This window comes from Citrus sinensis, chromosome 3 (genome assembly GCF_022201045.2).
Source record: "Citrus sinensis cultivar Valencia sweet orange chromosome 3, DVS_A1.0, whole genome shotgun sequence".
NCBI lineage: Eukaryota > Viridiplantae > Streptophyta > Magnoliopsida > Sapindales > Rutaceae > Citrus > Citrus sinensis.
The window spans coordinates 34,543,995-34,564,985 of record NC_068558.1 but is presented as its reverse complement, the minus strand read 5'-3'; the positions used below and the strand labels follow the sequence as shown (position 1 = coordinate 34,564,985).

Below are 20,991 nucleotides of genomic sequence, written 5' to 3'. Positions count from 1 at the left end.
TGAAAAACTAAACTCCGCACCAATTGGTTATGTGGAATAAAATGAGTATTACAGGTTTGTCCAACTAATGGCCCCTTCGGTTTCTGATGTTGAAAACCTTGTTCAAGAATTTGAAAATAGGTGGGGAGAGCAATATGTTATTGTTAAACAAATAAGCCTTTGGATAGATAGATTTAAAGCACATGTGAAATAGTTTACTAATTTTTAAATGCTCGTTTTCTACACACCAGAGACTACAATGTATGTTATTCGAAACTTAAGAATTCTTATAAATTTTACGTTAAATTAGCATATTTTTTCATAAATAAATATAACAAAAAATATTTTTGGTTATGTTCATTTCACCAAAAATGCCTCATTTGACGCCTGGAGGGGTTGGAGACAAAAGTGAAATGCCTTAAAATTCTTAGTTTTTGACTGATTTTTATATTAAATAGTTTGAATAGAAAATATTGTTTGACAATTTAAGTGTTGGTTCTTTCGTTGTCTTCAAATTGTTGGCCTAACTGGTGAAGAAATCATTAATTTTGATGATAACAATTACATGAAAAAAGGATTATTTAGTATATTTATAATCTCATATTTATTTAAAGGTAAACTTTCTACCCTAACTAAAATCAACCTCAAGGCATAAATTATCAATGAGAGCTATAAAAAGGGTACGACGAGTTATAAAGAGGGTACCAACTCGAATAATTAACTTTTCCATACTCGTAATGCTAATACACTTTAATGTGTCCATGACTTTGTATCTTAAAAGCTCAAGGCTTCCTTTCATAATCTCTATAACAAATTATCAATTTTCATTGTATAAAGTTGTATATTTTACAAGGCAAATTATTTAATAAAAATGAGTATTTAATGATTTACGGACCACATCAACAAGATTTCATGTTTTTTTGCTCCTTACGTGTTATTTTTAAACGCTAAAAAAGGACGTATACAAAAATAATTGAATATACGCGTTCAAAGTATAATTTCGAAAATCAGTGCTCATGGCCACAAAGTTTGCGGCTTACCTCTTCCTGTAAAGCCGCTAACCGCTTAAATTCACTTGCATGCCAGAAATATAGCGGCAACCCGGCTTGTATATGCGGCTAGCCGCATGTACATCACTTTTTGTAACCCATTCCAGAAACATAGCGGCTACCCGCCTTCAATTTTCAGCTAGCCGCATCTGCTACGCTTTTGATAACCCATTCCCCAAACAAAGCGGCTACCCTCCTTCCACTGTCTTCCTCCTCAATTTTGTAGCGGTCTCTCTCCCCTCTCACTCTCGCTGAAAATTGTGCACTTCTTACACATTTTGTCTTTAAATTAACTCTCCGAAACCATTTTCCATCCATTTTACCTAATTATCAACTCCCAAACTCTCATTTCATCAACTTCTCTAAAAAATCCAAAATCTTGAACCCTAGGTTACCACTTTCTGCAATCTTCAATTTCACCCACTTTCAGTCCTTTTTTCATTAAATCAAACCCGTACATGCTCTCTAATCACTGATAATAACAATTTATTCGCTTTGGATTCAAAAAATTCTCTTCAATTTTGCATCCCGAACTTGTGTATTCTTGGGTATTTCTATGTCATTCAACGATGAGGACCAAACAAGTTTCGAAGAAGCGAAAGTTTAATCAAAATGCGGATGTTCCGGAATTGATTACGACTCATTTCCCAACCCCACCTTTGCGGAAACGCTACTTCGACAGGTTCGTGACGAGGCCAGTCATCGATTCCTACTTTGTTAATCTTGTCATGTTACAACAGTTATCTATTTGCGGCAAAACCCTTAAAACTTTACTCTTTGGCATGGGTTGGAAAAATGTATTACTCATTAAGGAACCTATTTTCCGTAACTTGGTCAGAGTGTTCTACTCTAACATGCAAACTTCTTCGGAGGAGGTTGATAGAGTAACTACTAATGTTGCTGGGATTCCAATAGAATTTGATGTGCAGAAATTGAATACGATCCTTAAAACTTCTAATGACGGGTTCTGTGTATACTCTTCTAGACATAGGATTGAAGAAACCTGGTTCTCCGTTGTGGATGCTGTTAGAAATATTTGTAGGAGATCCGATTTATCAGAAAAATTCTGTCACGGTTCCTTAAAATCGCAAGCATTACCTCTCCAAGTTCGCGTCCTTCATAATATTCTGCAGCATATAATTAGTCATCGTAAGGGACATTCGGATGAGGTTACACGATTAGATGTTGTGTTGTTGGATAGCATACTTGTGGGTAGGAAACTTAATGTGGGGTACATTATCCTTCAGCATATGCGCAGCACTCCAGGAATCACAACCCGTTCTCTTCCATTTGGTAGTATCATAAGTCGCATCCTTACGCATTTCCGGGTTCCTATAGCCGAACCAGCTCATGACGAACCAAAGGAGTTAGGACCTGATGTCCTTGGTAGCTTAGGATTTGAACAGGATCTTAATTATGTCGGATGGTTTAAGAATGAGAATCTGCCAAACAAGCCTACTCAGATGGCTCCCACAGATCATAAATTTTTTAATGATGTGCTTTCTCCTGACAAGCTTCCTGACCTTAGTAATTATTTGCGGGGACAAAGATCATCCCGTCCTTCTCGTTGTCCAGCTCCTCCTCCAGCCCATCCTCCCAATGCTCCATCATCCTCTTCAGATGTTCCTGAGGATCGTATGCAGCAGCTGCTGAGTGAAGTTCATTCCATATCTAAAAAGCAGAGCGAGCTTGAGACACGGTTTGTTGCCTTTTACGATCACTTCCAGTCTGAGCAGCAGCGTCTTTTTGCGCAGCACCAGCAGATTCTGGAAGGCCAGCAGCTCATCTTGCGTGCTGTAGGGATTTTGCCGCCATCCGCATCGTCATCTCCACCACCTCGTTAGTGATTATCTTGTGTTTTATGGCCAGAATTTATGATGATTATGTATTTTGTTTTCAGATTTCAATACTTGTTATATTTTGATTATGCCTTTTGGACATTTTGCTATGAGATAGCTAAATTTTGTGGTTTCTGTTGACGATTTGCATGTACGGATGTTTTGATAATTTCTACTTCTATGCACTCTTCATTCCTGCATCCTGTGCGAGATAATTGATAGAGGTTTTTTTTTTTTGAAGAACGACGAGATGGATGACCTATATATTTTCATAAGTGTCATATTCTTTCAATAACACACCCCAAATATAATATCTCATAACGATCATGAGTTGAATTAAATAAATGTTAGTTTACTCATCTCCCTGTTCAATATACCAAAGCATTACATATACAAAATTTATAGTCACTTATCGTACATTTCGGATTGAATAGTGGCATCAATTAAATGGGATATTTACCATTATTCTTTCTGAATTTTTGGTATTATTTTCAGTTTGTTAAATTTTCACTAACTATGATTTGGTCGGTATATTTGAGGTTGCACTAAACCGTTGCTATAGTTGGGTACTGTGAAATGATTTATTGGCCTGGTGGTTTTGTGCATGGTTTTGCTTGTTATAGCGGCCATGGCTCTCAACGACATGGCACCCATCATGCATTATAATTGCTCGAAAGAGTTAGCGCGTCAAATACCAATCTAAAATACTGAAGGTGTATATGCTTACCTACATATTTAGAAACAAAATTTTTCCTTTTTATTAACTCATGGTTCCAAGGGTTGCACCCTTAGGTAACATTTGGCATCGTTTGGCACGCATTATTGGGTTGGACCAATTATTACAATGGAATTCAACTATATTCCATTAGATTAAGTTGGATAACATTATATGATCTTATGTTTGGTGCAATAACGGATTCAATTATATTAAATTACATTTAAATAATATTCATTACTGTTTAAGATGGGATTTTAATATAAATATAAATATAAATTATTCATTAATTTTTATAATCATAATTAAAATTAATTTATCCAGCAAGTACTATGAACATTGAATAGATTGATAATACTTCCATATGGGGTAGTCATAATACAATAAACAAATTGACATATTCAAATTGTTATTGGGTTGTCATAATTACAGTAAACAAATATAAATTATGTTATTTGTAGGTTATTTCAAATGAGCTGTATCATTTCATTAAATAAAATTTTTCAAACAATAAAGTAATTAATAAAAATTAAGTAAATCATTAATACAAAATTTTCCTGCATTAAAAATTGACATAATTTAATTTTAAGTTATAAATGAAATGGTCTAATAACATATGGAAGATATAAATAAAATGGTCCAATAATTAGTCCAATCTCACACTCAACCAAATTATGAGGTTGGATAAAATTTTCATATATATTACAAAAAATGTCATGGCGGCATCAATTTCAATTTCCACGCGCGAAAATAACATTGATATTGCCTGCCTCTTTGTTGGGGATGGGCCTGATGCTACAAGTACCCACTTTGAGGTTTGCTCTAAGGCATAAAAAGAACCAGGCGTTGGATTCTAACTGAGTCAAACCAACGCTTGTGGTTTATAATAATAATAATAATAATAATAATAATAATAATAATAATAATAATAATAATTCTTATTTTGAATGAATAATGGTTAAAATAATAATAACGATTACCTCACTTCTCTGTCTGCAAATATCGAAGACTAAATTAGCAGAGCCTTCTCTTTCTCAAATCCCTAACATGTTCTAAGTTCGAAATCCTTTGGACCTCACGCTGTGTCTCCCAAAACCCTCTTCTTTTTCAACCCAAAATATGGTTTTTGTCTGAAATCAAGCACCCTCTTGTTCTAATTCAGTGAGCCAATCTTCAATAATGTACTGGGGTACTTTCAACGTTCAAGATGTTCTTAATAGCTTGGCAAACTAAGATTTTGGGTCCCAGTTTTTTTTAGGGTTTACTTCATCAGTAAAGTAAAAAGGGCACAAACCGATTTGGTAAGTATTAACCCACTTTCCCCTTTGATTTCATAATGCCAACAGTCACAGCCCGCATTTGGTTTCTGAATTTGAACATATGGAAAATAGCTGTTAATTATCCATATATTTAAATGCCTCATTACCTGCTGGCCGAGATAAACAATTTTCTGTAGGTTAAGTTGTGCATTTATTCAAGTTTGCGGATTCTTAGGGTAAAAGGTTTGTGGGAACTTAATCGAACAGGGCAAAATAATTATTAACAAACAATTATTTTGTGGTGGGGAAAAAAAGACTTAAATTAACTTACTTGATTTCATCAGGAACTAATTACTATAGTCTTGCAACCTATATAAGACCATGTCAAGGTTGGTGAACGAATATCGTTAATGCTAATTGTGAAATAAAATTTGTAAATGCCATATCCTATTTTTCGTGGCTATACGACGTTTTCAATGTGTGATATTCAACATGACTTAATCTCTTTGTCCTTCACATGTTTGTCTTGATTTGCCTGGTGACCTGAATTATTTTGACTTCTTTAAAAGCTCACTTGCTCTCATACATTCTATTTTTCTAGACTGCTTATGGCCAAAGGAGACTGGAGGCAGAAGAGACGGTTAGTTGACGTCACCTCCCAGGAAGAGGGGAATGTTGATCTTATCACCGAGGACTGTAGTCGTTCGTCATATGGCTTTGTGTCATACTTGTAAGTTGAAGTCATTATTATGGTAATCAAACATTTGTATTCGTATCTAACTATTTACGGGTTCATTGTCTCTCGTACAGCAACGAGCAAGTGAAGCGTATGAAAACGTCTGATGAAAACTTTATTGTAACGAAAGAGGTATTATATAGTCGTATTGTCCATGGTACACTGTTAATTGTAATAGACATATATTGCTCTCAGTACATTTTTACAACTGATTCACAACAATTTCTGATGTACCTTTCTTTTCCTTCAGATAAGAAAATGGTTGGGTGAAACATACAAAAGCCTACCCCCGAATGAAAAGGCGAAGTACATGAAACCCCCCATTAATATTGCAGATTATGATCTTCAGATTGATGATGGCGAACAATTGCAACAAACGATGGGCAAAAATGGAATAGAATGTCGCTGTGCTCCAGATCGGTTTCATGAGCTGGTCAAAATGTTTAGTCTTCAAAAACAGCGATCCGTACGGGAAATAGGATTTGAGAGCCTCTTACAGTTGCGAACTGGTAGGCTGCGGAGAAAGTTGTGTGCATGGTTGGTTGATAAATTCTTACCTGATGAGGGTGTCATCATTTTGCACAAACAGCGCATTCCGGTGACTGCGACGACATTTTCCAATATAATGGGAATACATGATGGAGGTTTATCTGTGTCTTTATCTGGTGACGCTGATAAAATTGCAAGGTTCAGAGACACTTTCAAGTGCACAGGTCGAGGAATAAGCATACAAAACTTGGAGGATTTCTTGAACCAATCAGATGGTACTGCCGACGAGTTCAAGGTGCTATTAATATTGGTATAATATAGTTAACAAACACGTGAGAGTTTATAAGTTTGTAGCTTATCTAATGCACTAAAATAAACTGTAGGTTGCATTTGTTCTGTTCGCACTGGCCACCGTTTTATGCCCGTCAAGTGCACCAATTATATCGGCTTCTTTCTTGCACACGCTAAGCGATACTAGTGCAATAAGAGAACGTAATTGGGCATCCTTTTGTTACGATCGACTTGTAATTGCTATCTCCAAGTTCAAGTCAAATTCTTCAGCTCATGTTGGGGGCTGCTTGTTATTTCTTCAGGTTGGTAACTTCTGTAATTTCATTATGGGTTTAGGTTTATGCATTTATTCATAGGGGTAAAGTAATTGTCTCCATTAGTGATGACGCAACTGAGGCACTAACACATATTATATGCTAAAATCATTAGATATTGTACATGCACAATGTTGAATATTACGAAAATGTCCAGCGTGGCTCTTCACTGCCTCCAATTATAGCTTGGAATGAGGAAGAGATTAAAAAGTTCATGCGGTGGCTGAAAAAACAAGGCGGTGTGAATTCCGATAAGGTAATAGGTGTCCTTCAGTAGTTTTGCGTTAATGAAATGTTCTTTAGAAGCACTAACCGACCTAATGCTTATAGGTGCGGCCGCGTGACTGTGGAAATGTTGGATCTTTTGGCCCAGTTCCTATAGACATGCCCCAGATGCTGCAGCGCATAACGGAGCAGTCTGATGCAATACAAAACCTAACAACGAGCATCAACAAACTTAGTAATGTTATTGTAGATTTAGTGACTATGATGAAGCAATATGTTGATGAAGGTCAGAAAGCTGCCCCCGAATCGACACCGGTGCATGCAAAAGCTCCTCGACCATCACCTAAAGTAAGCCCCGCCTTTGAGAATCTTGATGAGAACAAAGATCCTGTGGTTGCACCCCATGACTTGTCCAACAATACTGGTTACGTTCCAGTTGAGAATACAAATCCTATTGCAATGGACAGTTTTTTTAATGCTGATGATGGTCCATTGTGTCATGGGCAAGCCACGGAGACCAATTGTCAAAGAAATGCAGAGGCTTTCAATGAAAATACTTGTACTGATGTTCCCCATGACGTGGATAAAATAGTTAAGCGATTGGTAACAACTGTTTCACCTCTTTCGTTTGTAATCCCCGGTGTGATATCGTTTTAACTGATCCCGTAATGTATTCCTTCTGTAGGAGGATAACGTTACGGGATACATGAATGAGCCAGAGTTGTTTAAGACAATTCGTAGTCCTTATGAGTTTCGTTCGATAAAAAAACCGAGTCGGTTCCAACGCTCGCCATTTGAAAAGGTTAACGACAAGTGTGTTACGGCACGATATTGGGCAGGCCCGTATGTGGTGACCTCGCCTGTCGCTGATGATGAACTGCAACTACTTACTTATATATTTGATGACAGCCAAGATGAAAAGTAAGTGTTAAACCGTGTATAACCTCAATATCAATTGAATTTTTGGCATGTGCTCATTATTTATGTTTTTCGTTCAGGAAACTACATTGTTTGCATAATAGTTTGAGGGAGTCTTCGTATAATTGTGAATGTACTGTATAATTCGTTTCCTTGTTATCAGCGAGATCATCGTTTGTACGGCGTACAACTCTGTGACGCGCAGCAGCATGTGCTCGTTGAAGCCAACAAGGTGGATACACAGCAATGTGAGTCTTATTGCGTTAAGTTTTTTATACTTTAAAAGTGCTTTCGTACAACGGAAAAAAAAGGAAAAAAATTGCAATTCCATTGTAATATTTCGGATGTTCGTTAATTGAATATAGTGGTTTGTTTGCTAACTAAAACTGACATCAGGTTATCAGTATGTATGCGGAGTACAAGACAATCGAAGAGCTACAAAATAACCCAACTGGACCACGCAGATGGTTCTTACCAACTTTTTTCTCGGTAAATTTATTTATGTTACAATGGATAGTGTTTCTCAAGAACAATTAATATTGAAACAGATACACTTGTATGTTTACCTCTCCTATGGCATCTTGTGCAGAATTCTGTATTAAACTCGGGTTGTACAAACCTAACTTCGTTTTGTAGCGGCAGCAGATGGGCTAATCGGTTCATGCCGAACATGGCAACGTGCGAGAAGGTGAGGATGTCGCATCCATAGGACCTATGCGTCGGTGAAATTTTAGTTGTTAATTATCCGTGTATTTAACATGTGCATGTTACCGTGATTGAGTTTATAATTAGAAAAAAAATATTTACTTTCTATGAAATTTGCAGATCTTCATACCGATGCACGATGGTTCAAACCGTTGGTTTATAGTCGTGGTTAACATCCCAGCTAACTCTGCTGAAATATGGGATTCACTACAATCGGCCAGGAATAAAACGAAGATTATAGAAAGTTGCCTATCTATGGTAAGCGTTGTGAATATGAATACATCTCTGTAATAGACATACATTTTTTAGGCGTATTAGGGAATAAATGTTTATCTTTTATCTGAAATGAAAACTGCAATTTAATGCTACAGCTTACGGCACTGGACCATGTAGTAGGTGAGGAAGGGCAGCAGGTGTATGGTCCAAAGTTCAAGTTCGTACATTTTGAGATATGTCAAAATAGTCGGTTGCCGCAACAGCCCTACTCCACCGATTGCGGCCTGTATGTGATGATGTATATGGATGAGCCTCCTATTGTTGGAACCCAAAGTTACAAGGTAACAATGTATGCACAATTGTGTTGATGAAAAGAATTTATTTCCAAAGAATAATCTAAAGAAAACGTTAAAACTTCATGGTTATTGTTTTTGTCAAATCATAATGTGCATCTATATGAATATCAGCATGACTCAGATCAGGCGCGCCTCAAAATGACATTGAAGTTGACATTGTCGGAATTCAATCCTGCACGCAGTAGTGTTGTGCATCTGGCTAGCAAGTATTATTCCAGGACGATGGCTGCAATCTTAGATTTACCTCCAACAACGGGGAAAACTCAACCGAAGACGGGTGACAGAACAAAATTGAAGGTTGGTCCAAAAAAGAACGTGGCAAGGCCTAAACAGAAAGGTCATGGGAAAAGGAGATAGTTTGTAGGTAAGTGTTATATTTTTGTTTTTTGGTTTTTTGTTGGGTTGGGTAGATTCGGAAAACTTCAACCACATTGAAGTTCATGTGCATATGTTATTTTTTGATGTAAAGGGGCACAGCCACGATAGATGTCAACATGATATATTTTGTTCTTTTGTATTTTGTTGGGTTGGGCAGTTTAGGAAAACTTCAACTACATTGAAGTTGATCTGCATATGTTATTTTTTGAATGTAAAGGGGCACAACGAGGATAGATGTGAACATGATATATTTAGTTTTTTTGGTTTGTGTTGGGTTGGGCGGTTTTGGCAAACTTCTACAACAATGAAGTTAATGTACATATGTTAATTTTGGACAGTACATCAATCACAGAGTTCTTTTGAAATCTCTTAAAGTTATTTGGAATTCTCTGAAACACTCATGTTTTGCATTTGGAAATGCTTGCAGTTTGTGTAAAGTATGCCATATATTAAGTCTCGAATTTATGTTTTTATTTAAAAAATAAAAAGATCCATAATTTTTACATTATAGTCCAAATTCTTAACAGTAATCTAATTCTGGCCTCAATTGCAAGAAAAAAGAACACAAATATATAAAGTTGACATAAATTCAAACAATTGCTATGTTCACTCTTAACAAATTGAATGAGAAGGGAGGAAAATTGGTGAGTCCGGAAGTTAGTTTCAGAGAAAGGTTTTATGTTGGATTTTAAGAAGATAAATTATTTATCATGATCGTTGTATCACCTTTGTGATTGGTGTATTTCAATAAGTTTTAAAAACAAAGAAAATTTTATTTCCAATCATGATATTGTATTTGTTGAACACAAGACAAAACTCTAATGTGGTGTAATGCAGAGTAATAAATACACCTTAACTGTTACTTTTAAACCCTCAGAATGGGTGTATATGAAAAATAATTCGAATACATAGGATGACAATATAATTTCAGAATGATTTTTGGGTTAGTTTTTTTATTTTTGAAAAAGTAACTAAAGGTTGGAAGTTTAGTGGCTCACCGCGTCCGATCAACTGGCTAACAGTGTGAATTCAGCTGCACTCCAGAAAGATAGCGGTTAGCCAGAAAAAACATAATCGGCTAACCGATTGTGCATAGGAACATGACAACTTTCAGAGAGCTTGCGGCTGGCCGGCTGATTGGAGCGGCTAACCGCATATTCGCACAAAATTGGGACTTGAGGACAGAAAGGTAACGGCTAACCGCATGTGCACAGGTAATACTACAAGCTTCCAGAAAGATAGCGGCTGGCCGGATGTTTAATGCGGCTAACCGACTGTTGGAAGAAATTATTGAGTTCAGCACAGAAAAGTTGCGGATAACCGTTTGCCATCCACCGGCCAACCGCTTCGAAGCATTTGCACTCCAGAAACATAGCGGCTAGCCGTCGAGTTTAGTCGGCTACCCGCACAAGCAATACTGATTATTAAAACCATAATCAAAATTGTTCCTCCAAGTAAATAAACGTGTAGCATACAATATCCATTTCCTATAGCATGCATAGATGTCCACTTGAAAATATTACTGAAAACATGGACAAATAGGTTGAGGATAACAAATTTTTACCCAGGAATTATTTTGAACATAATGTTACAAAATGTACAGCTCGGTAATATTACAAAAAGTGTCATGCAAAAAAAAAATTGTTTCATAAAACTCCAACAATGTGGATAAGGCAGCACGCCTAGCTTTCCTTGAAAGGCCCTTTCAAGGAAAGTTAAGACCAGTATTGAATTGGCCATCAAACTTATTCAAAGCAGACCAAACAAAATCAACAGTACCCCTGGAGATTCCATCCTCATGTGGTGAAAAATTTAAACTTGCAGCTGCTGTCATGTTCATTGTATTTTCAGAAATAAAGTCAGTGTTGAAGCTAGCATTGTCATTATCATTCTTACCATTTGCTCGACCAACTTGTGGACATTTTCGTTTGGTATGACCAGGTTGATGACAAACACCACAAACACGCTGTTTTTTTGCAAAGGTTGATTTCGATGAACCCTTAGACTTAACAAGCAATGGATCCTTAATAACATCGCCCCCATGTGTAGTCTTCGTGGAATGTCCTGGAATACCATCAGTGGCTAATGCATCTTGAGCTCGTAAGGTCAATTCACGGATAACCTCAATGACATCATTATAACCATCAATCGACTTTGCTGCAAAATGTATCAGGTTTCGACACGCGATGGTCAAAGATCCAACACGAACAGCCTCACTGAGACTTGGGTTACCACAAGAATTTTGCAAATCAATTTTTGGACTTTTAGCATCCTTTGTCCAACGAGGCAAAATCATACACATAGGTATCTCTGATAGGTTTTCTGCCTTAATAACAGCGAAGCAGTGGCTGCATGGTATACCAAGTGTCTGCATAAGATTGCAAGTGCACACAACCCTTGAATCGGATTCATGAAAAATGACCCTCCAAGACCGATTCTCAGCTCTGAATTTTTTTATATCATACACTCGGCGACCAATATCGGACATGATATTTGAGATGTATAGCAACCCATCTTCACGAAGTTCTTCAAGGACCCGGTTAAACACTCTGCGAGTATACACTGAGGCTGCTTGCTTCTCGTAATGCTGGTGGAAAGGGGTGACTAACACAGGACATGTGTGGCATGAGAGGTGGTCATCTTCAGCCTCCTTATAACGTTGCCGCGCAATCAAAAGGTCCATCTCCATGACGAACTCAAATAACATCATCTTGCCACCAACATATTGATTTAGATATGCATTCATACTCTCGCATCGTTGATTACTTCGAAGTCCACCGAAAAAATTGTGTCTCAAAAACGTCTCAGCCCACATATGCCGATAGGTGTATAATTTACTTATCCACTCGTTGTTATTTAGCTTAAATCTGGCAACCATTTCATCCCACTTAAGTTGAAACTCATCCTCTGTCATATAATCCAACATAACATCTGAAGGCACTTGTAAAAGACGGGTTCGAAATATTTGTAGTTGCATTTCGTTCTAAGTGCCAACAACATAATCTGTGAGAAGCATCAGGCAACACTGTTCGTATGGCATTACGAATTGCCTTATCTCCATCAGTGACAACAGACACAGGCAATTTACCATCCATTGCTGAGATGAAAGTGCGAAGGAGCCATATGTATTTGTCTTCAGTCTCACTAGAAAGCAGTGCAAAGCCAAACAATGTACTCCTCATGTGATGATTTACACCAACAAACAAGACAAGGGGTTTATTATATGCATTAGTTTTGTATGTAGAGTCAAATGTTACAACATCACCAAAGTAGTGGAAATTAGCACGCATTCCAGAGTCACACCAAAAGATATCGGACAACCTGTTTTCAGAGTCCAGAGTGTATTGATAATAGAATCCGGTGTCCATGTCTTGTTTTCTACGTAGCATTGAAAGCATTGTTTCTGAGTCAGTTTCAATAATTTGCTGTCGACGGCCACTATATAAACGATTTCCCAGGTCATTTCTTATAAATCCAACATGCTCATATCCACCTGAGCGCTCTGCCATTAACTCATGGATCCGGGATGGTTTCATTCCAAAGTGGTAGAGAACAGAAGCAGTAGCATAATCAGCATCTGACACGTTACGGCAAGAGCGAAGAAATTGCACCTGAATGGGAGGCACTAGTGCATGAGTGTGTGTGTCGATCCACTCCCGGGCAACCCAAACACCTTTAGCGTGATTAAAGCCAATGCGAAAAGCAGCCTTACACGATACCCTTGTTAAAGGTTTGGCTATCCGTTTTCGATCACTTTTATTCAAGAACTTCTTGCACCTCTTACCTTCTTTTGAACAAACCCATCTTCTTATTGTGATATTGCCTTTTGAGTTTGCTCTTTTAATATCTCTCCGACCACTGAAACCGATACTCTTTGCATAGGCAAAGTAAAACTCTTCAGCATGTTCTATTGATGAAAACTCTCTGCCAATTACATCACACTTAGACAGCCTCTCTGTAGAAACAAAAGAGGAAAGAGGTCGATCACTGTCCGTGCAATCCTCTGAGTTGGCAAACGAAAACAAATGTGGTGGTCTAGAGTGGTCTGACGATGTCGAATTATGAGCATAGTCAGCAAAAGAAACGGAAGCACCACTCATGGCACCCTCCACTGACACTGCAGAAATACTCACGTCTATATTGAAACCCACAGAAGGTTCATTGCTTATGTTACAGTGTGTCTACATTTACAAGTCAGATAATCATTGATAGCTATACCAATGACACTGCAATATAGTGAAGAAGCAGGAAATAACTTAGCTTTTAAATTGTTGAAAACTTACCAACAACAGTCGAACTTAGGAGTTAACAGCATAAGGATGGGACCGAACTAATGAAACCATCTTCATCCCTTGAACGAGGAGAGGAGCAACGAGTTGGAAAAAAATTGTCAAGTAATAGGTGTTCATTTAAACGAACCACATGGTTAAGGTTATTACTCTTAAGAGGAAAAACATCTCACAAGATCTTTCAAAGCATATACACGCAGGGCTGCCTTATGCGACAGAGTAATGGAACGAAAGCTTCGAATTAATCCAACGAAGAATTCAAATTACTTGGAATCCCAATACAAATATTGGTACATGGAGGCATTTAGTAGGAATATTGAATGCAAAATCAGTGGACCAATAAGTTGAAACAAGCAAACCAAAAACTGAGACAATTGAACCGAACTAAGAAAATATTTTAGATATTTCACCCACATCATTCAATTTCAATCGAATTACTGGGACACAGAACGCAAAACCTTTGCAACTACAACTGAAAATACATCAACCGAAAAATGGAGAAACCACAACCGAAATTAGTGACCAACTTAACCAAAAAAAAATTTCTAAAAAACCTACTATCTAACCTTATTAACTGGAAATTTGACGATCGAATAGGAATAATTAACCTAAAACTAGAGAAAAAGTTAGTTCAAATGCATTAACCATTAAAAAACCCGATATGTAACCTAGAGAAACCGTTACTTGAAACGCATTAACCATTAATAGAGAAATTAGAACGAAAACTTGGAACACCTCCAACGGAAAATTCAAATTACTTGGAATATGACATTATATATTGGTACTCAACGAACTTAATAGGAATACCCAACGCAAAATTTCTGAATTAATAAGTTGAAACTATGAACCAAAAAATGAAACATATTACCCAAAACCCGAGACAATCATACTAAGATATAGGTTAATGATATTTAACGTACATAGTTGAAATTTTACCGAATTAATTAAAATCCAGAACGCAAAGCCCGTGAAACTATAATTGAAATACATCAACCAAAAATGGAGAAAGACCAACCAAAATTGGTTACGAACGTAACCAAAATAAATTCCTACAAACCTCTAACCTTGTACTGAACCTTCAGAACTGAAATTTAAACCTATTAAATAGAACATTTGACGTAAAAACAAAGGAGAAAACTTTAGCTGAAACACACAAACCATTAAAAGAGAAAGTAGAACGTCAACTTGGAATAACCCAACGAAAAATTCAACATGATTTGGAATATCACAACAAATTTTGGTACCTACGAACTTACTATGAATATCAAACGCAAAATACTTGTACCAATAAGTTGAAACATATTAACGAGAATTTGAGAATAATTTACCCCAAACCGAGACAAATCAAACCAAGAAAAATGTTAATGATATTTAACCCATGCAATTGAAATTTCACCAAATTAACTGAAATCCAGAACGTAAAACCTGTGAAATTTTAATTGAAATACGATAACCATCATTGGAGAAAGACCAACCAAAATTGGTGATACACGTAACCAAAATAAATATCTAGAAACCAAACCTGGTACCAAACCTTAATAACTGGAATCTCAACGAGTTAATTGGAATACTTAACGTAAAATTTGAGATAATATTAGTTGAAATATATAAACGGTTAATGGAGAAAGTAGAACGGAAAGTTGGAACATATCCAACGAAAAATTCTAATGACTTGGAATCTAACAACAAATATTGGTACTTGATGAATTTACCGGAAATACCAAACGTAAAATTGGTGAACCGATAAGTTGAAACATGTTAACCAAAAAGTGAAAAATATGAACCAAAACTGACACAACTCACACCAAGAAAATTGTTAATGATATTTAACCAAAATATTTATAAATTTTCCGAATTAACTGGAATACGGCACGCAAATCCTGTGAAACAATAATTGAAATGTAACAACCGAAAATGGAGAAAGACCAACCAAAATTTGTCACCACCGTAACCAAAATAAATATCTACAAACCTAACCTGGTACTTAACCTTCAGAACTGAAATTTAAACGCATTAATTGTAATATTTAACGTAAAACAGGAGAAAACTTTAGCTGAAACCCACTAACTATTAAAAGAGAAAGTTGAACGCGAACTTGGAACAAAAAATTCAAAATACTTGAAATATCACAACAGATGTTGGTACCTGACGAAGTTACTAGGAATATTAAACGCAAACTAACTGAATCAATAAGTTGAAACATGTTAACAAAAATGTGAGAATTATTTACCTCAAACCGTGACAAATCAAACCAAGAAAAATGTTAATGATATTTAACCCATGCAAATGAAATTTCGCCAAATTAACTGAAATCCAAAACGTAAAACCTGTGAAATTTTGATTGAAATCCCTCAACCATAATTGGAGAAAGAGCAACCAAAATTGGTGATCCACATAACCAAAATAAATTTCTAGGAACCAAACCTGGTACCAAACTTTAATAAATGAAATAGCAACGATTTAATTGGAATATTTAACGTCAAACTTGAGATATTTTAGTTGAAATATATGAACCATTAAGAGAGAAAGTAGAACGAAAACTTGGAACAGATCCAACGAAAAATTCAAATGACTTGGAATCTAACTACAAATATTGGTACTTGGTGAATTTAGCGGAAATAACGAACCCAAAAGTAAGGGACCAATAAGTTGAAAAATATTAAGCTATTAATGGAGAAGCATTACCAAAACTTGGAACTGATCAAACAAAAAAATTAATATCGTTATCTAACCTATAAAATTGGAAGCTTAACAAATTAGTTGAAATATTAGACGTACAAGTAATGAAATAATAGTTGAAATATTAAAACCAAATGTGGAGAAAATTTTACCGATTTTTGAAATTAATCTAACAAGAAATGGTTTTATTTCGAATTTAACCCAATATATGCGATTTGTACGACTTTAGTGGGAATACTCAACGTAAAACTAGTGGATCGAAAAGTGGAGATAAGCAAACCAATTTGTGAGAAAGTCTAATCAAAATTAGGTACGTGTTAAATTAACTTGTAATGTCACCAAATATATTGATATTTGACCAAAAAAATTGAGACATACTTATTTTAATTGTTTTAACTTTTATTCAAGCAAAATATAATTTTTTTCCTCTTAAATATTGTTTGTGTTCAATATTTACTAAATTTCATTCACTTTTTCCATTTTTTTTATTTTTTCCGCATTAAAAAAGTTGTTTTTTAAATTATTAAATTAACAACCGGTAAAATACCGGTTGTTCAAGTTTCCTTATTACTGTTGAGGCGGCTGTATCACAAACAGCACTGTATTATAGGAAGACTCGTGGGGTCGGCCTGCAAAACATCGCTGTATCTGGTACAACCAATTTTTATTATTTTTTTAATTAATTTTATAACCGGCGACCGGTTATCTCTTATTTTAATCGATTAGCGTGAACAAATTAAAGGTAAATATCATACAGCTACCGTTATTTTAAGTATATAACAAGGTTATCAATTTAAATTATAAAACTACCAAATACTCCCTCAACTTTACATGAAAATATATTTAAAAAATGAAACTTATATTTTTTTTCCTCAAAATATGTGACATTACTACTGCAAATATTATTGAAATATAAATAAATAAATATAATTGTAAATTATTAAATATTTTTATTACATTTATAAATTTAGTAATTTTTTGCATAAAAATTTATCATAATATTTTATTAATTTTTTACAGGTCAATGCAATCTAAATATTTAGATCACTAATTAATCAGATTTATTTTCAATTAATTGAAAGAAATCAATCCGATAATACATATAAAGTGATTCAAACCTCTACCCAATAATATGAGTATAATTTTTGTCTAACTTTTGGATAATTATCAAACAAGTATCTTTTTTTAAATTAATTATCCTGTTAATTATACCAAACATTATAATTATCAATCAAATATTATTGTTTTTATTATTAATTTATTACTAGTGGCCAATATTATTATATGATATATATAGGCAGCTTTAATGTATCTCAATCTCTTATGCAAATTAATTCATACAAACCTATGTGAAATTAATTTATTCTTTTATACTGCATTATTTTGATGGTTATATTGATTCACTATTTTTAAATGATAATATTTTCTTAAATACTTATAATAGACATGTCTATACACTAATCGTGTGTATTTACTTGAGTATTTAGGAAATGAGAATGAAGGAATGAGAATGAAACTCATATTTACTTAATAAAATATAATTTGAGAATAGAAATAAAATGTGTGGGTCCCACACAATTTTGTATCCCTCTAATTTTTTCATATTTTCCAAATTATTCTCGTTCAAAGCACAATTAATTTTATTATTTTAAATTTCATTATTATTATTATTAAATTTTATTAACTTTATTATTAATTATTGTTATTATTGTTTTTATTAATATTATCATTATTATCATTTATTATTATTAATTTTATTTTTTAATTAATATCATTTTTATAATAATATTTATACAAACACAATATAATCTCTATAAATTAATACTCGATAAATTAATAATCTCTATAATATAATAATTTTTTGCAGTCCCGACTTAGGCCCTGAAGCTAAATTAATAATTTCGATAAATTAATAAGATAATTTTTCTAAGAACTCCTATATAACTCTATGGTCACATTTATATCATAAATTAATAATTGCAGAAATTACAAATGTAACTGACTATGTCAATTTATTAAAATATGAGTCTATTGTAACTTGTTTTTTCTTGAAGTTTAAATCTAGTTGAATCTCATCTTTAATTTTTAACAAGTTACTATGAAATAAAAGAATACTTTGTGTTTATTTATATAGACAATAATTTTAACTTAATTCATTGAATACATTTAATTCCTAATTTAGTTCATTGGATATATGACTTAGCTAAATTATGTATATGCATGAATACTCTTTAATTAAATAGATAAGTAGTCAAATTCAATTGATACAATTTAATGAAATTACATTTATTTTAGTTCATTGAATACCCTTAGATAAATTTATGTAAATACATGAATTTAGTTAATCAAGTAGATAGGTACATTAGATGAATTAGTTCAAATTCAATTAATACAATTTAATAACTAACATTTAGTTTAGTTCATTGAATACATTTAGATAAATTTATGTAAATACATGAATTTAGTTAATCAAGTAGATAGGTACATTTTTTTTTTGAAAGGAAATAGATAGGTACATTAGATGAATTAGTTCAAATTCAATTAATACAATTTAATAACTAACATTTAGTTTAGTTCATTGAATACATTTAGATAAATTTATGTAAATATATGAATTTAGTTAATCAAGTAGATAGGTACATTAAATTAGTTTTAATTCAATTTATACAATTTAATAACTAACATTTAGTGTAGTTCATTGAATACATTTAGTAAAATTAATGAATTTATTTAATCAAGTATACATTATTTATTTGATGGATTTATTTAAATTCTATTGATTATATTTGTAAAATACAATAAATTTTCAGTTAATTAAATGTTAGTTCATTATACTGTGAACACACTCTATAAATTAATAATTTATTAATTTATAGATTAATTAATATCTCTCTAAATTAATAAATTTATATGTTCCGACATTATTAATTGATAGAGGTTATATTGTATTTAGTTAATGAAAATTACATTATTTAATATTATGGGTATTTTGGTAAATTGATTCTCATTCTCATTTCTTATTCCCATTTATTTTGCCAAATAAACAGATCGGTGATATTCCAACACATTTACATTCTCATTTATTTTTGCTAAATAAATATTAGAATCTCATTCTCATTTTCATTCTTATTCCAGTCTATTCTCATTCTCGACCCATTTTCATTCCCAACTCATTCTTATTCCACTCAATTTCCATTCCATGAAATAAACACACCATAAATATAATGCTATTTTTTTATCTATTGAATTTAGTAGTATCAAAATTAATGATTTATAATAAAGCTTATTTTTTATGTTGTTAGTAACCATTATTACTTTGTTAGCCAATATTTAAATTGATTAAAATGAACTCAACTGAGATACTTGTTATCAATATTAGACATTTATTATTAAAATGTGTATATAATCTGTAGTCTATATATATGCTTTAAGAAATTTGTTTTGCATATTAAATTTTTCAATTTAAGTAAATCATATTTATAAGTTAAAGTTTATATTAAAAAATATAAAACAAAATCAGTTTTTCATTAAAAAATAAAAAAATATATAAATAGCCCCACCCTCGAACCCTAATTTCTAGTTTCTACCTAACAATCAATTTTTTCGCTGCTGCTGCACAAAACCTTGGCCGCTTCCATTTCCTTCTTTCTTGGTAGCCGCTGCTGCTACTGCTGCCATTGCCACTTCCTTTTGATCTGGTTGGCTAACAACTTTAGCACTCAGATCTTTTGGCATAAATGTGAGCTGTTGCTTCCTTCTTTCTTTGTTGTCGCTGTTGTTGCCACTTCGTTCTAATTTGGTTGGCTAACAACTTTAGCACTCTGCAAATTTCACCGTATATTTGTGCACACTACCGTATTCTGCTAAAGTTTTGCTTTAATTTTGATTTTTAATTTATTACCTTATTTTTTGGCATTTTTGATATTTTATATCTATTGTTGGATATTTTAGGTTGCTTGCATGTTTAGAAATTTAATTTTTTTTTGTTAATTTTATGATTTTGAGTTAGGTTTTGAAGTACTATTTCGGTAGTGAGTGATGATATTTTTCTTCTTACTGTCAATATATATAATTACGTGACTAGATATTAGATTATTGCTGCTTCGTTTTTATTGGCACCAATTAGCTGCTGATTTTTAAGATCAATTTTAATGGATTCTTTAGTTTTGTTATTAAAAAATAAATAAGCCTTTCAATGGAGTTGCATGTCTTTTTGCTTTGATCTTTTACATATTGTATTGAGACAAAAGCTTCATGTGATTCTTTGTGATTTTTTTTACTTAAAAGTCTCCAATTCTGCAATATATAAAGGACTTATAATCTTCACTGGCATTGAAAGTTTTTGGGGGTCTCTTTCCTTTAGGTTATTGCAAAATGTCCACGTATTTTGGAGAGGTGCCGGCGAAGCAAGTGGTTTGGTTGGTTCTTTTGGATGCTCTTCATTTCTTGCACTTTTTTTTTGGAACAAGAATTTGGGTATTATGCAGTTCCAAGTTCGAGAAATCTTTGAATTTCAGCATTCCCCCCCCCCCCCCCATCATAGCCAGATTCACCA

General features: G+C 33.8%; 5 protein-coding genes across 5 annotated transcripts; 3 read left to right on the top strand and 2 right to left on the bottom strand.

Annotated features, from left to right (window-relative positions):
- The first annotated feature begins 1,012 nt into the window (after window positions 1-1,012).
- LOC102630206 (uncharacterized) lies at window positions 1,013-3,058 on the top strand. The gene is made up of 2 exons (XM_006470313.4): window positions 1,013-1,722; window positions 1,867-3,058. The coding sequence occupies exons 1-2, from the start codon at window positions 1,598-1,600 to the stop codon at window positions 2,870-2,872; spliced, it is 1,131 nt and encodes a 376-aa protein (XP_006470376.2). The 5' UTR covers window positions 1,013-1,597; the 3' UTR covers window positions 2,873-3,058.
- Window positions 3,059-4,521: 1,463 nt separating this feature from the next.
- Window positions 4,522-6,947, top strand: LOC102614601 (uncharacterized). The gene is made up of 6 exons (XM_006470425.4): window positions 4,522-4,882; window positions 5,442-5,570; window positions 5,651-5,708; window positions 5,827-6,360; window positions 6,449-6,658; window positions 6,786-6,947. The coding sequence occupies exons 2-6, from the start codon at window positions 5,449-5,451 to the stop codon at window positions 6,945-6,947; spliced, it is 1,086 nt and encodes a 361-aa protein (XP_006470488.4). The 5' UTR covers window positions 4,522-4,882; window positions 5,442-5,448.
- A 57-nt stretch (window positions 6,948-7,004) lies between these two features.
- On the top strand, window positions 7,005-9,816 carry LOC102630507 (uncharacterized). Its single transcript, XM_052436708.1, has 8 exons — window positions 7,005-7,486; window positions 7,581-7,816; window positions 7,977-8,061; window positions 8,210-8,302; window positions 8,403-8,501; window positions 8,639-8,776; window positions 8,890-9,075; window positions 9,202-9,816. The coding sequence occupies exons 1-8, from the start codon at window positions 7,055-7,057 to the stop codon at window positions 9,445-9,447; spliced, it is 1,515 nt and encodes a 504-aa protein (XP_052292668.1). The 5' UTR covers window positions 7,005-7,054; the 3' UTR covers window positions 9,448-9,816.
- A 1,357-nt stretch (window positions 9,817-11,173) lies between these two features.
- Window positions 11,174-12,283, bottom strand: LOC107175899 (protein FAR1-RELATED SEQUENCE 9-like). The gene has a single exon (XM_015527710.2). It carries the CDS (start codon window positions 12,281-12,283, stop codon window positions 11,174-11,176), a length of 1,110 nt encoding a protein of 369 aa, XP_015383196.2.
- Window positions 12,284-12,368: 85 nt separating this feature from the next.
- LOC127900775 (protein FAR1-RELATED SEQUENCE 5-like) lies at window positions 12,369-13,568 on the bottom strand. The gene has a single exon (XM_052435997.1). It carries the CDS (start codon window positions 13,566-13,568, stop codon window positions 12,369-12,371), a length of 1,200 nt encoding a protein of 399 aa, XP_052291957.1.
- Between the last annotated feature and the right edge of the window lie 7,423 nt (window positions 13,569-20,991).

Excerpts from the sequence above, each read along its gene's own strand:
- LOC102630206 (XM_006470313.4), top strand. The coding sequence starts at position 1,598 with ATGAGGACCAAACAAGTTTCGAAGAAGCGAAAGTTTAATCAAAATGCG. Across the intron at positions 1,723-1,866 it reads TTCGACAGGTTCGTGACGAG|AGTGTTCTACTCTAACATGC; the intron begins GCCAGTCATCGA and ends TAACTTGGTCAG.
- LOC102614601 (XM_006470425.4), top strand. The coding sequence starts at position 5,449 with ATGGCCAAAGGAGACTGGAGGCAGAAGAGACGGTTAGTTGACGTCACC. Across the intron at positions 5,571-5,650 it reads TATGGCTTTGTGTCATACTT|CAACGAGCAAGTGAAGCGTA; the intron begins GTAAGTTGAAGT and ends TCTCTCGTACAG. Across the intron at positions 6,659-6,785 it reads GCTGCTTGTTATTTCTTCAG|ATATTGTACATGCACAATGT; the intron begins GTTGGTAACTTC and ends TAAAATCATTAG.
- LOC102630507 (XM_052436708.1), top strand. The coding sequence starts at position 7,055 with ATGCCCCAGATGCTGCAGCGCATAACGGAGCAGTCTGATGCAATACAA. Across the intron at positions 8,062-8,209 it reads CAAGGTGGATACACAGCAAT|GTTATCAGTATGTATGCGGA; the intron begins GTGAGTCTTATT and ends AACTGACATCAG. Across the intron at positions 8,777-8,889 it reads TAGAAAGTTGCCTATCTATG|CTTACGGCACTGGACCATGT; the intron begins GTAAGCGTTGTG and ends TTAATGCTACAG.
- LOC107175899 (XM_015527710.2), bottom strand. The coding sequence starts at position 12,283 with ATGTGGGCTGAGACGTTTTTGAGACACAATTTTTTCGGTGGACTTCGA.
- LOC127900775 (XM_052435997.1), bottom strand. The coding sequence starts at position 13,568 with ATGAGTGGTGCTTCCGTTTCTTTTGCTGACTATGCTCATAATTCGACA.